This window comes from Corvus hawaiiensis, chromosome 2, assembly GCF_020740725.1.
Source record: "Corvus hawaiiensis isolate bCorHaw1 chromosome 2, bCorHaw1.pri.cur, whole genome shotgun sequence".
Taxonomy (NCBI): Eukaryota; Metazoa; Chordata; class Aves; order Passeriformes; family Corvidae; genus Corvus; species Corvus hawaiiensis.
In genome coordinates, this window is record NC_063214.1 from 57,866,793 (window position 1) to 57,882,891 (window position 16,099).

The 16,099-nt window shown below is 38.6% G+C and overlaps 1 protein-coding gene across 3 annotated transcripts in view; it reads right to left on the reverse strand.

Annotated features, from left to right (window-relative positions):
- RNASEH2B (ribonuclease H2 subunit B) overlaps window positions 1-16,099 on the reverse strand; it is a 44,500-nt gene that overhangs the window by 12,645 nt on the left and 15,756 nt on the right. For 2 of the 3 annotated variants that reach the window (XM_048295226.1, XM_048295224.1), the window contains exons 4-8: window positions 14,101-14,177; window positions 11,432-11,552; window positions 4,941-5,005; window positions 3,631-3,736; window positions 514-592 (exon numbers count right to left, since the gene is read on the reverse strand). In XM_048295226.1, the coding sequence (XP_048151183.1) occupies window positions 514-592; window positions 3,631-3,736; window positions 4,941-5,005; window positions 11,432-11,552; window positions 14,101-14,177 (448 nt within the window). The remainder of the gene's footprint in view (window positions 1-513; window positions 593-3,630; window positions 3,737-4,940; window positions 5,006-11,431; window positions 11,553-14,100; window positions 14,178-16,099) is intronic. The other variant, XM_048295225.1, reaches the window with a different exon arrangement.

The window sequence follows — 16,099 nt, forward strand, 5'->3', positions numbered from 1 at the left end:
TCCAAGCCAAGTCTGCTGCTGGCAGGGAACACCAGGATGAGGATGTTGGCTTACCTTCCAGATTTAAATATAAACTAACACAGGTTAGATAAGTAAAGTCAAACCCAAGCAGCACTGAGTGAGTAGGGGAAAAGAAAGAGGACTGGGGATGAGGACTCTACTCCTGGCTCTGCTGTTTGTGCTTGACAATTCTGGACAAACTAGTTTTTTGGATTTTCTTCCCACTTGCTTTAAAAGAGGATATATCACTCAGGGTTTCATCATGCAACAGTGATAACAGACATATCTGACTTTAATATTACATCTCCCCCAGCTCACAGTCCTTAACACCATAGGAAAACCAGAAAGACATAATCTACATTTGAAAAAATCACATTTGAAGTGTCGCAAATATAATCTCATTGCGTCATTCACTGCAACCTTGATGAACAAATCTCAGTATTCAACAGAAATGACTGAATGGACATTAATGCATGACATGTATAGCTATAAGCTAGCTGGAACAATACTTACCCCAAGTATTTTAACAACTCCTTACTCAGATCTTCAGGAATATACTCTGATATTAACCCATGGGCATACCGTACATAGTCTTCAGGAAGAGGTCAGGGAGCAGGAAGAAGAAAAAGAACGTTCATGTTACATAGTCATGTTGCTTTAGCCCTGTTGCATGTGCTACCATGAAGCATAAAGTTGAATCAATAGTAACAGACTTCTAATGGATACACTGTGATGCTTCTCTGTGTTGAGTAGTTTATGTTATATGACACTTGTAGGTTTATTTAAAAAGTGAAGACTTACTACACTCACTTTGTCAGCACATGTTATTAATATCTGCTGCATGTACTTTACAAAAGCTGTTCACTTTCTGAGAGTACTAGATATCATGTATTTTTCCAAAGAAATTAAATTTTAAAAACCTGCAAAAGTAAAAAGCTGACTCAACAGAACATGCAATCATTAATTTTAAGGCATCTGGATCTCACAATTATTTGGCAAGGGATTCAGTACTAAAGAACATTTTCTGGCTTCAACTGAAAACAATTAGATGAGACAATGAGTCTATTTCAAAGTCTTGTACTTAATTTCCAGTACTTTATAGAAAATGCCAAGGCCTATCTAAACATCACTGGCAAGACAGGATAATTATCTGTGGAAATATGAACTACTAGAAGCTGTTTTCAGTACAGGGCACTCCTGCTATAAATGTTTTTCTGAGAGACTGAGGAAAAAAAGTGACCCTTTTATAACATGAAGTCCTAAACCAGATCTTTTCCGGTCACGTTCTACACAAGCACTTACTGATCGTGGGCTGGACTTTTTAAACTTGCTCTTGTTGAGGCTGCCAGGGAGTAACTGCACCCATGCACAGGAAGCATTTGCTAGACAGACATTAAGTTAAAATCTCACCTCTGAATTCCAACTCCAATAGGCCAGTTTATCTGCTCATATACCTACAAACACTTAAGAGAGTTCAGAAGCAAATGGTATACCAACCTTAAGTTGGCAAAGAACTATTTCTTTAGTGCCAGAGATAAATTTCTCCCTTTTTTTCTCCGTTTTCTTTTTTTAACCTAAAAAGCCCAATGCGAACTGGCATTGAAGAAGAAAGCATTAAAAACCTGACAGCAGCATATGCATTTCAACTATATTGATAATAAATTCTTGCTATCACCTATCTGCACTTCTCCTTCTTTCATGGCCTAAATTCATCATGGATTTGCACCCTCTAAGCCCACTTTAGGCTCAGGAGAGAACAAGAAATAATTCCAACCCAAGACAATTTCACCTCAGTACTTAGTATGTCCAATTTATTGCTTAAGAAAAATATTCCCATAATTTCACTCTTTTCTTTGTGACACTGAATGGTGAGTCTAAGTCAACTGCTATTATTTCATACTAAATACAAAATCCATTCCTTTTGCATTTCTGACTCGAAGCAATCTTCACTGTCTTCATTTACGAATTTGAAAATACCACTATTTGCCTCCTAGGGAGTCTGTGTTCTCACCCTAGCCTAGCTTTGTTATTAACCTTTTGTCAAACATCAGGCATACTTGCACACCTCCCTTCTTTGTCTTCTGAATGAAATATTCAAGTCTCATATGATAAACCTCCCCAACTTCCGTATTTGCTCTCATTATATCCTCCCCTAATTTTGCCCTACAACATTTGTAGATGCTAACTACATATACCCACCTATTTTTAAGGTACTGAAATTTCATAATAACCCCTATGAAAGCAATTCTCTACAGAAATAAATTACACTGTCACAGCAATGAAAGGATCAGACAAGAAAATGAGCCTTATTAGAAGTAAGTGTTGAGTAATGTCCATATGACTTCCTGTCATTCACCCTGCCACATACAGTGGGACTACCTCCAAAACTCACCTGCTTTCAACCACAGTATTCCCAATTTCAATGTTGCTCTCTTATATATGAAAACCCAAGGTTTTTAAAAAGACTATTATTACCATGTCACTATAAATAAAGAGAAAGATGGAGAAAAACCACTACAGATGAAACATTTAATTACAAATTTCATAGAAAAAGTATTTAAGCACAGTCAGGATGGTTGTTGCCAGGACACTTTCCCCTTTTTTAAAAAAACAGGGGTTGGGAAAAAGATTAAAAGCTACTGTGAAGTTAAAGTCACAAGTTTTGCAACTTTGTCTCTTTTTAAAAACCGTATATTACATCTCTTTCTATAAAACTATTTGCCTCTTAAATCTCATTTATGTTGTTTCCTTTGATATCAGTACTTGGTAGCTCATTTTCCACTTTGTCAGCAAGCTGCTTTGTTTCTCCTTAATTTTCAACAGCATGAAGACTTCTGAATGTCTTTGGAACAAGAAACAATTTGCTTTGGTTCATCTTGCTCTAAACTTTTCTTAATTTTCATTAACATTTGAAGATTTTATTCCGAGTCCATTTTCAGGTTTCTCTACAAAATTTCGTACCAGTAACATTCAGGACATTGCCCTCCTCAGCAAAATGGTGAACAGAAGCAAACAGGATCACACCAGACTTTTTGGTAACAGCATTGTTACAATTTAGTACACATATTACTAAAATTTTGCCCTTAATAATTACAGATTTGTGTATTTTATGCATTTGTTGCCTAAAGTAATGTTTGGACCAGGAGCTTTTTCTCTGTGATTATGACTTCTTAAGATCCCTTCACCATTTTGAAGAATTCTATGAATGCTAATATGCTAATATTCCATGCATCCCAGTAAAAATAATAATAACAAGACGCACATTCTAATACAGAGAGACTTACTGGGTGGGAACTCATAAATATGTGTCCTATTATTTAAGACAGTCTCAGTTCAGCAAAGCACTTCAGCATATATTTCACTGAGAAAAACATTTTCTCCTTGAACTGTGGAGAAGTTAAGAGAACCCCAGCTGAGACCTACTGTTAATTACAATGTCATCTGATGAAGATACCAAAGAATATGGAAAAGCCAAAGCACACAGTCACAACTTACATGGAATTTTCTGTACAAGGAATAAATTTACTGCAAAGGCCAATTTCAATATAGTTTAGTTTCTAATCATGTGTTTTATCTCAACTTATGTGACTTCACAAAAATGGAATTCATTACCATGTTTAGTTTTCTTACCTTCCTGAGTGTCTGTGATCTGTTTACTGTTGATAAATGTACTTGCAAGCACCCTTTCACCTACTGATATACTGTTGCTTTTGAGTGCTTTCACTGTTTGATTAACCTACAGAAAACCAAAGAATGAAATGTCTGTATCAGTATTGTTATGCACATGCTAATGCAGTGACAAAGCTCTTGTAATTTTGTTTCAAGCATATAAAACACTCAAGTTATGGACTGTGGTGAAATTTAATATACATTTGTAATGACTAGCATATGAGCTCAAAACACTCAAAGAAACCAGCATGTCTTTGAACATGTTGCCTTGGAAACACAGAACCACTTTTGCAGCACCCTAAGATGAGCTGAGCTACTCAGATCCAACAATCATGATTATACAGGTGAGAAATACACCTGCTCAGAGAACGCCTGAGCTCAGGAAGATGGCAAAGGCAGTCCTGGTGGAAATCAAAGATTAAGGACTTTAAAGGGCACTGCTGTGCTGGATCCAACAGAGAGAGAACTGTCAGAAGCAGGTATTTTCAACAACACAAACAGGTACCTGTTCACATGTATATATTCAGGTAATCATTGCAAAATAGGTATTTCCCTTCCCTCATCACTGTGGAAAGTGGACCAGATTTTGTGCTTGTATTGATTAATTTAAATGACAAGGCCTTCTCATCATGTGATGCATACCATCTTTTTCTACAGAGTGCCATCATATTAAGGGCACATGTGCATGAGTAAAATGAAATTCACCTTCTTTATACCAAAACAAAGACCCCATCAAGCTTAGCTTTAACACTAGTTTACTTCTGGCATACTGTACAGACCTCTTGAACAGCACGACTGGATCAGGATAATAGCAACCAAACTAGGACCATTCTGAGTGAACTCTGCCAAACCTTCAGGAAACACATTTGTAGCACAAAACCAAGGCAGTTCCGTCCAGCTTCAAAGCATGGCAGAATTTAAAAGCTCTAACAATCAAAACTCTCCTCTAGCCCATCTAGGAAAGGGACAAAGCAAAAGGCAAGCCCCTCACCTTATGCAAAGCCTACAGCAATAAGCTGACAGCTTCCTCTTCCTACCCACATCCCTTTCATGGCCAGTCCCATCAAAAAGAGAAATGCAACAAGCTTTTAATATCTCTAACACCTTATCACATTCCCAAGCGCAGCAACTTTACTGTGATGTCTGTCCTTCTTGGACAGGACATGTACCTTGAACCTTCGCACATGGCTGAAATGCAAATATGGACAAGCTAATAAGCATTTCCATTTTAAACATATAGCAATTTTTAAAGCAAAAGAGAAACACAATACCTTTTTCTTTAACCACTTCAGTGTCTTCTCTTGGCTGTATTTGTGGAATTTCTGACTGCCAATCTCTGAGAAAAAACAAGCAAGGGGAAAAAGTCGTGTCTAGTTTGGATTCCATTTTCAATATATTTAAAATCTTTTAACTTGTAGATACAATATAAAAGTTAATTTGCGTTTTGTACATGTTTGATATCAGGGCAGTAAGTCTCAAAAATACTGGAAACAAAAAAATAAACAGACTGAGCTGATATGAACAGGTCTGAACAATTTGACAGTTCTTTAATGAGGACCTAATCCAGCAAAGCACGTGTTTTATTTATGTGTAATCTTGGGCTGCCTGAATTCACTAAGACTCTTCTGAAACCCTTGTACTTTCACTTCACCTTCACTGTCCTGTGTCACCAGACTGGTGATTTTAACTACATAGTTCACAACACAAAATGTTGGTTCCACAATTTTCTTTTTTTTTTTTTCTTTTAACAACATATTATCTTAAATCTCTATGTGCTGAATCCCAGCACCTAGTAAGGGGCCAAGACAGGGAGTTGGTTACTGAAGCTAAACCATCCACCTCTTCAATAAACTCTTTCCCTATCAGTTCTTCTCTCTCATGTCAGAGTGACTAAAGCAGAATTTTTACTTCTATCCACCTTTTACATAATTCAATGTAATGTTAAAAGAAAATATGGAATTCAAAATAGCAAAACACACTCCTTGTGGGAGGAAGTACATGATTCACTCATGATTTATGGAGCAACACAAATTAACTCAATGATGTAAGAATTTCAGAGAGTGCTTCCCCTGCGATAACGAGGGTATCATGAACACTTGCTATTCACAGGTGATCAGCTATCTGGAGATACGTGGGTTCAAAACACTCAGGCAAAAGAGAGAAAATTACAAAGGCTCGGGGAAATTTCAGTATAAAAATTCAGTATTAACTCGCAGAAAGCTACATTTGGGAGATGGAATGAGATGCCTAATAAGATTTCACAGGAGATTTTGCAGCGTGCTGCTTCAGTCTTTTTCTTTAACAGGTATTTCAATAAGTTTTAATCTCCTCTATACCATTACCATGAATACCTACATCTGTTTCATGTCATTTACTGATACAGTGTCATATTCCAACAGTCATTTCATGGATTTTCCTTCTCCCTGGCAAACAACAACATATTATTTATGATTCCTTCAGCATTTCCTTCTTTGGAGTTTATCTTGGCTCCTTCAAATTGCACACAAATAGTGAACTATTATGTGCTCTTTCTGTATGCATGGCAGGGGGTATGGAGAGGTTGAGGAAAGCTATCTGCAAGATAAAAGTTTAAATCTGTCTCAACAGTTGGACAACAGCAAAATACAAAAATTCGTCAGAGCAAAAATGAAAAATACACTAATACACATTTTGCTTTATGATGAGTTGCAGGTAAAGTAATTAGCTGTGGCTTTGTTGGCTGCAGCCCTCAGGACTTAGAAGTCTTTAAATGGCTCTGAAAATGAAAGAAAAGAAGCAGAAAATGGAGAAATGGTCTGGATACTTGAACCTGCTTCTCAATGGGCTAACAGAGTTTGGGTTCAAGTACAGTGAGTACAATTCATGGATTCCTCTCTTATCGAAGAAAGTTCGAGGAAGAGACATCCTCCGGGCACCATTCCCCAACCCATGCTGAAAAGTAATTCTGGCCTGGATTCCCAGGCAGACTCCCCCACAACAGCATGATTCAGAGTGACTCAGTTAGGGAAAGGAAACATAGAACTGTGAAGCCGTTTTCATTAAAACACGTGAAAAATAATTACACTGAACTCTTCAGAGATCACTTTGTTTGAAAATATTTTGTGTGCTTGACAGTTTTGACTATTAAACTCTAGGAACTGACAATATTTGAGACCTCTGAAGAATTAAACTGAGTTAAGAAAGTCACAAACTGCTGACAAAAGGATTCAGTATTGGAACGTGGATTTAACATGTGATGCACATTTGATATTGGTGAGAGTTAGTGACTACGTTTGATAATATGAGTATATATTGGAAAGCCTTTTGTTCCCTAATGTGTCTGGTGCCTATAAAACTGGTCTGAGACATCTGGAAAGATTGGGTTTGAGAAATACAGATGGAATATAAGTGGTTCTACAATTAAATAATATGTTCAGTGATCGGGTAATCGCTATGTAGACTTGGAAGTTTCCCTGATGTATTGTTGAGCAAACTGCCTAAAGCACATTTTAAAATCTATTTCCTCAGTGTTTTCCATAACTCTGAAACTTATATGGCCCCTTTTTTTCCTTCCTTCTGGGAATACAAGCTTGGCAATATTATTTAGTTATTCTAATCAGGTAAGTTTTCTTGGCTCTTCATGTTAATCACATCAGACAAGATCACAGTGCAGCTTTTGCCTTGCAAAATGAAACAAAGAGTAACACTCTAGAACTGGAATGCATAACCCTTTCTTAAACCATCTCTACTGTACTTTCAATCCAATGTCAAAATTTATTAGCAAACAACCTGCCTCACCCAGACTTAGTGAGCTGCAATGCACCCTTTCCACAACTACTAAAGCAAGTAATTCAGAATTTAATTCAGCTAAATGAATTTTCAGTGCCCTTCAAGAATGAGGCCAGGGAAGGTGGATTTTCTGCTAATTCAGTAAGTGTAAACTGTGAGTGCTCTGGGGTAAGAATTTGTTGGACAGATGTTAAATGTCTTAAGACTGAATGAAGAGTGAAATAATTATGTTGTTAGGTTCTGTCAAGCAGAACAGAGCTGCAGAAGCTTTAACACAACTGATACTTCTTGCCCTAATGCTCTACTCCTTAAACGAAAAAGGCTACAAAGTGGACAACAGGTCTTAAGAGCGAGAAAAGAGTGAGTACCTTAAGTCATAATGCTGGTATTTTTTACAGGCAATAAAAGACATGAGAATATGAAACACATAGAAGTGGATTAAACAGAAAGGTGATGTGTGCATGACAGGCAAGCAAGTGCCAATGGTTTTGTTGCATAACACTACTCTTGGTGTTCTAAAAAAAGAAAGAAATCCTAAGAACAACCCTCACTGTTACTTTGAGCCCAATCCAAACCTGAACAAGAAAAAAGTAGCATGTACATGCAGGTACATGCCTGGGAAAATCCAAGAATATCACATAAAGCTGATGTGCGTGTGTGTGTACAGCTTTTATGACAAAAGCATTGTTCACCTCACATTTCAAAACAAAACCCAGCAAGTGAACACAACTTCCTTAACAGCTAATATAATCTGTTGGCAAAATGACACAAACTTAGAGGTGTACTTAATACATTACTGAAAGTGAAAAAAAACAAGCAGTAAAGCATCTTCACTACTGTCTAACAGAATACAGTTTATGGGAGGATGCTCCAACAGGTAACAACTGCAAACACAGTATCAGAATGGATACAGAAGTTAGACAAAGACACAAGATATTGTCCATAGCAAATACTTTTTTCTAAAGTTTTGTTTCGGGAACATAGATACCGCCCAAAGGCTGAACTGTTGTTTGGAGGAAGTACCCCTTCAAAAAAATAAACCTAAGTTCCTGTGCAGACTTAGGTTTGACAGCCAAAAGGATGTGGCACCATTTTTCACCTTCTCAGAAGGGTGACCAACCTGGCCTCCATTATGACAATGTGATCCACTTAGTGTATGAGGGAAAGACTGTGGATGTTGTCTATCTGGACTTCTGAAAAGCATCTGACACTGTCTCCCACAGCAGTGTCCTACAGAAACTGGCTGCTCATGGCTTGGACAGGTGCACTCCTCACTGGGTAAAAACCTGTCTGAATGGCCAGGCCCAGAGAGGGGGGATGAAAGCAGTTACATTCAGTTGGCAGCTGGTCACTAGTGGTGACCCCAGGGCCAATTCTTTATCTAGTATCTTTACCAATGATCTGTATGGGGGGGATTGAGTGCACCCTCGGTCAGTTCACAGATGACAGCAAATTGGGCAGGAGTGTTGATCTGCTGCAGGGTAGGAAGGCTCTGCAGAGGGATCTGGACAGCTTGGATTGATGGGCTGAGACCAACGGCATGAGGTTCAACAAGGCCAAATTCCAGGTCCTGCACTTGGGTCAACAAACCTCTGCAGAACTATAGGCTGGGGACAGAATGGCTGGAAAGCTGCTCAGTAGAAAAGGACCTGGGGATGCTGGTTGATGAGGCAGAGTGTGCCCAGGTGGCCGAGAAGGCCAATGGCATCCTGGCCTGTACCAGCAATAGTGTGGCCAGCAGGACCAGGGCAGTGATTGTGCCCCTGTACTTGGCACTGGTGAGGCCACACCTCGAATCCTGTGTCCAGTTCTGGACCCCTCACCACAAGAAGGACATTGAGGTGCTGGAGCAAGTCCAGAGAAGGGCAGTGGAGCTGGTGAAGGGTCTAGAGCACAAGTCTGATGAGGAGCAGGTGAAGGAGCTGGGGGTGTTTACTCTCAGTGAGGCTCAGGGGGGGACCATATTACTCTCCACACCTACCAGAAAGGAGGTTGCAGTGAAGTGGGGGTCGGTCTCTTCTGCCAAGTCTCAAGTGAAAGGACAAAAGGAAACGGCCTGAAGTTGCACCAGGGGCTGTTCACATTAAATATTAGAAAAATTTGTTCCACTGAAAGGGTGGTCAGGCCTTGGAATAAAGTGACCAGGTCAGTGGTGGAATCACAGTCTCTGGAAGCGTTCAAGAGGAGTCTGGATGTGGCACTTGGAAATATGGTTTAGGAGTGATTATGGCAGTGCTAGGTTGACACTTGGACTAGATCATCTTGAAGGCTTCTTCTAACCTTGATGATTCTGTGATTCTGTACACAGAAGTTTAATATATCTTCTCTCACCCTGGCTACTTATCCAGTGTTAGACAAGTTGCAGGGCACAGCAATTGCCTGAAAGCTTAAAAATACTTTTTAATGGAAATACTTATCACTTCATGAGAAGGAAAAAGGGGTTTTGCATTTCAGATGCACCTGTCTTTAAAGAAGCCTTCTCCAAGGTCAGAACTCACACAAAGAAAAAGGTTGTTTGGTCCAAATGATACCAAATGTCACTAAATGTTTTCTATAGGTTCTTTCAGAAATCCAGCAGGAACAGTAGTATTACTCCACAATTACGTGCTTATGGAAGCACATAATTCCAACTACCCCACTCCCAAACAGAATTTGACAACAGCCTTGCTACCTAAATTTTCTTCTCTCTTGTTAGTGAGCATTTTCAATGGAAACATGTCCTGCTCTGAAGTTCAAATGCAGCTTCCCTACCTTATTGCATATGCACCATATCAAGTCCGAAATAGTTAAAAACTTGTGCACCTAAATCAACTTACAGCTTCCATCCCACACAAATACCTTAATGTTCTATACAGCTAGGAGGAGGTCTGGTCTTTTACTTAGCAGACTTTTTATTCTTCCATCGCCTTTCCTTAGCCACTTCCCAATTATCTGTAGATCATTTAAATATTTCTTCATATATATATATAAATGACAAGGGCCAGCTTGCTTCATGAAAGAAAATTCTTAATGTAGGTAGCTTTCAATCTATCCTTTAACTTTAACCTCAACTCCTTGGAGGAGCTCTAGTGCATAAGAATCAGACAGCTTACTGGTTTTGCACTTGATGGTGCAAAAGATTCCTGTACCTTCTCCTGTAGATCTCCATGTGCATGCAGGGAAATCTCCATTCCCTATCAAGGAGTTAGCAAGCCTAAGCAGAATGCTATTTAAAGGGCCAAAAATAAAAACTGAGGTCTTGCACCCTTTCAAACCTGCAAAAATTATGTCATGCTCCTTTTCCCTTCCCTAGAAAGCACATTTTGTCCTCATATAAAATGCAAGCCCCCACACCAAAGGGAATTCTGAGCAAAGGTTGAGGAAACTATGTATAGAATTGATAGCTTGCTAACTTTTTCCATTTGAGTTTTCTCTCTCATATCCTTATGCATCCCAATCAACTTTTGTATTTTAAAACAATTAAGTCTTTAAGCTTAAACCCACACTAAATTATGCAAAACCAGAAAACTTGTGTTCTCCTTTCTCAGCAGCATATGCACTCTTCTCCAGCTTTTTACTACTTATTGTTTCAATGCTTTGGAAGAAAAGGGTGAAAAAAAGTAAAATGGACCACTTCTTCCATGCCAGACTATCCTACACTAAATAAAGAATGTAGAGAGGTAAAATTCTGATCCAAGTCAAAGAAAGTTCACAACATATACAGTAATGTCAAGAAGCCAGCTCTGATCAGTTTATCATTTGTATGACACCTAGCAACAAGACTGCATGAGTTTTGCAGAGTTGCAGCAGATAATCTGAGGTCCACACATTTCTATTCACAAGACTGCGATGACAAGCTTTAAACCTAAGCTTCTGTTTTTAAAGTACAGCTGTGTCCAGCACTTTGGTTGTTTAGTAAAACAAAAAACAATATTTAAATCTTTCTTGTAATGAGGTGACACTAACAAATTGAGTATTTTTTTTTTCTGCCCTCCCCCCCGCCCCTTTTTTTCACCTTTTTCTTCTGTTACGTGCTGTATGTACTGTTTAACATCTGCACACTTCAGCAGCAATGGGCAGTTAGGGTATTCCGAGTCTAGCACAACTTGATCAAGTGGCTGGAACTTTCCCTGCTGCTGAAAATACATCAAAAGGATTACAAAAGCATTACTAAAATGTTAAGACACATATATACACACTACACATATATATATAAATATATATGCATGCAATGGCCATGGTTTTAAAAAAAAGGATTTAAAGAACATCGTATTTTGAATGGTAACACATGACACATTGCGAAACTGATTACAAAGCAAGCTATAAATATTTATTTCAGACCAGTAAATACCTGCAAAATGCTGAACTCTTCAAACACTGCACTTAAAAGGCCAAATTTAGAACAACATGGGGAGAAACTAATGTGAAGTACAGCAGGATTTTTTGGAAGATGACATAAGACACAGTAGTCAGTGTGTGCCAAGAGTGTTTTAGACCAAAACCTGTTGGATTAAACCCAGTGTCATAGCTTCCATTCACATTTTGCTTTTCCTTCGACAAAGATAAATCTCAAAGGAGCACGGCAGCTTCTGGAACACAGTGCTAACCTTTCACCTCTGCAAAGTCAATTCCAGTTTCGCCAGAGTAGGGATATAAAGTGATTTTGGCACAACTTAAATAGCTCCACACATGACAGAACCATCTAACAAATTTTGCCATTGCCAAACAATGCATAATCATTCAGCATGGTTTGGCACAACTGGCAACCTTCCCTTTGGAAAGATCCCTTAGCGCATCAGTACAAAGACTCTGTGAGCTTCTCATGCTTAAGAGAGTGCGTGGTCTCTGGAGCCAAGGCTGAACTCATTATATTGATCTGCATGAAAAAGCCCACTTGGGGTATACTGCTTTCATTATTAATTAATTCTCTTGCTAGACAGTCAGAGGCTTAATAAAAGCAACCATCTATTGTTAAAAATCACAATAAAAGCAAGAAAAAAATCCCAAATACACAAAAAGCAAAACCAGAAAGTATTTAGAGTGTTTTTTCTCCTTAAAAAGGAAAAGGCACAATAACAGTGGCAAAAAGAAGTTAGGAGACACAAAAATAAAACTGCAATAAGCTCTTTCTTATAGATAACTTATCCTGCTTGTGTCCCAAAGCAAGGCAGCTGCATTTACATCATGCATGGGCACAGAGCCTAAGCCAAGCAAGGTGCTGTATAGGAGATGGCTCTGCTCAGAGACATACTAAGCAATCCTGCATCACACTATCAAAGGACAGTGCAAAGGATGATCCTAAGATATCCAGTGATATCCATTAGTTCAAGCTAGAAGTGATTGTGCTGCATTCAAGCGAACCTTACAACAAGACTTCCCTTTACTTAGAATACACTAACTTAAGCAAGGTGCTGCAGGAACGCATTTGCCCTTTTTTAGGACCTAGAACACCACTGTGCATTTTTCTGGCATCATGCCTCACCTAGAAACCGGAAAACAATGTACTGAAAAAGTGAAGGGCAGCACAGGACTCTTCCTATGCACAGAAACAGCAGCAGGAGTTGTCCTTTACTCAGGCACCCCTCCACATAAAGAGAGGAGATTTACTGCTTCCCTAATTTAAGTTTGATATAAAGCTTTCAAAGGTATGATGAATTCAAACAGTACCCAGGGAACAAGCTGAACTACTCCTTGTGGAATGACCTCTTCTGGTGGACCACCTTGACCACAGAAACATAGAATACATCTATATCACACCCTATATCTTAAACAATTAAAAATGATTACAGAACAATAAGTTACTATTACAAAGGTGTAGGAAGACTTTATATCTTCACCATAAAAATTGTTCTCCTGCATTCTCCACTTGCAATCTAAAGCAGAAAATAGCAAGCAACCTTGTAGAAATTCTTTTAGAGCAAAAACCCTTAGGCTGCATAAAGTGAAACTATTGTCTCCACAAGACAAAACAAATAAAAAAAAAAAAATCAACATCTCCATTTCATTTTGTGCCCTTTTTTTCACATGCTGTTTATAAAAATAAATCAGTAAATTTGCCTATGACTTTTGACTTATTTCAGAAATTTAAGTGAGGTTTTGCTACACCCACCATAAAGCAATGAAGCCATTTATTAATTACCCAGCTTTTGGATACTCGATCATCCCATTGCTCTTCTATGATACAGCACCTCTACAAATACTGTTTCTAAAAAGGCAATGTTTCCTTTTAAGTTCAAACTGCCACAGAAATGTTCCTCTTTCCCGCTCCATAGCATCCAAATTTTTCTTTCTTTTTCCCTTTTTCTCAAAATAACCAGTCTACTGATGTCTCAGAAAGGGCACTAGTTTGTTTTGATCTGATGACATGTCAGCATTTTACATTCAATAGTTCTGGGACAGGCTCTCACAAAAAGACAAAAGAGATTCTCTTATTCTCTTGAAAAAGGAGGTGATTAGTGCTTGTTGAGATTGAAAGCTGACTCTTGTAACATAATTTAGCGACGAAAAACTTGATGCAAATAAAAATACTTCTAGGTATTAAGATAACTCTGCTTTAAATGCAAATCAAATTTCCATTATTATGGAAGCCACTCTTTGTAAAATTAACATAACTTCTCCAGAACTGAAGTCAGAAATAATGTTTTCTCCTGAGAATTAGAGAGAAAAAAAGTAAAGCAGGCTTACCTCCTTGTCTGCCTTTATGAGGTAGTAAAGTATCAGAAATAAGGGGTCCATTGGTGTAACAAACAGCAGGCGCCCATCTAGGTGACAGAAATACAAAAATAAGCTTACACAATATACTGACTTTTTTGAGGGTTTAGGATGCTTTTTAGGAGTGTGAAGAGCCCATTATTTTTTTTTTTTAGGAAGTATCCCATATTTTAATAAAACAAACAGGAGAATTGTATCTGTAATTTTACATTAAAAATACGGAGATAACTCAATTCTCTACCCTGCCAAACCAAAGCAAAAGCTCCACTTCAGGACTTCTGGCTTCATGTACTCTGAGTTTTCCCTTTTTTCTGGACTGTATTAAAACCAGCAAAATTGGAGCTGCCCTCTATTGGCAGATTTGGGGGCAACAGAGATTTGGTTTGGGATACCGGAGAGATTCAGCAATACTCCACCTCCAACACTGGGCAAGGCAACACTGTGCTGGTGGAAGAGACAGGCAGGACAAGAAAGAATTTCAAGAGCTAGTTACCTTAGAGCTGCCTCTCATCAGTAAAGGCAGCATCTGATGCAGACTCCTAATGGAACACCCAGATGAGAAAATATGGCTCAGTGTGTTGCATTCAAGGTTACACACAAAAAAAGAACGTGGTCTCCCATTGAAACAGACACCTCTGCCCATCTGGAGTTCATTGCAGGACAATGGCTTAGTCAGGCTTTTTGTATAATTGCAAATAATTGGAAACAATGTAACATCAAGGAAATTCACTAATGAGACCAAATAATTGATGACAATTTGACAGTAATTAGCAAACCAAAAGCAAATAAATGTAATCTTTTTGTTTCAAGTCACATGACTAAGATCATTAGAGAAAAGGAAATGCTATTATGATGGCCCTAAAACTAACAAAAGATCATGTTGGAAGAATGTGGTTTGGGCAAAGCTGATATCCAACCTAACGTGTATTACTAACATGATGCTCCATGTGAGGCAAAGCAAGCATCAAAACTACTTACAAACATGAAAGCTTTGATATTGAAACCGGAAGGAAAAAACACCCACTGCCACTTTCTCAAAGCTTCTACTCAACTGCTTTCCACTGAACCTCCAGGAAGAGTTACTTTTCTTTGTTCTAAAGATTCAGACTCACTAGAGGTGTATAAAGACCTCTGCCCTTCTCTGCAGATAACCAGGTAATTTGTTTAAACTGCAAACACACAGCATTTTGTGCTGTTCTTCTGACCGTTTCAGAGATACAGCAGCCATAACATTCAGGAAACATTTTTCCACTGTATTTAAAAAAAAAACTTGAGGGCATGATTCCTTAAGGCAATCCAAGTTCCTGTTTTCCAAGGGCCAAAATAAAGGTTAGAAAGGGAGAGAGAGAATACAATGTGGACATGACTGGGAGAAGGGAGCAGACCCAGTCTGTTGGCTCATCCCCAAGACGGAACAAGGAAAAGCTCAGAGACATACTGCTTGCATTGCTTTATGTGCCTGCAGAGGATGTTTAAAAGTTAGCACACACTTTGGGACATTACCATTAAAGAAGGCATATGTCTGGAAGGGCTGCTTTTATTTATTACTATAAATGGACTTTTCTCTAATGAAAAGGAATAAAATAAATATACCTTAATCTCCCGAATTAATACTTATGGACATGCTGGTCTGTGGACATGGTGGCAGAGAAACACTGCTACAATAACATCCTTACTGAAAAGGCATTGTGAAAGCCGTCACAAGCAGTTACACAAGTTTCCTCCTCATTTTCAGAACAGCGAGTAGGATCACAGAATGTCCAAGATGGTACAGACCAGCTCACTTCAGAGAGAACACTGAAATGGCAGCTTCAGACAGCAGGCCTCTCCTGAGAGCCCAGCACTCAGGCTGGGGACTAAAGACATAATTAAAAGAATGCAAGACCATACATTCCAGTGCTTGGAGCTCTAACACACCACTTTGCTCAGCTAGCTAAGGCGTTCTAGCCCTTTTTTTTCTTTCCCATAGGAT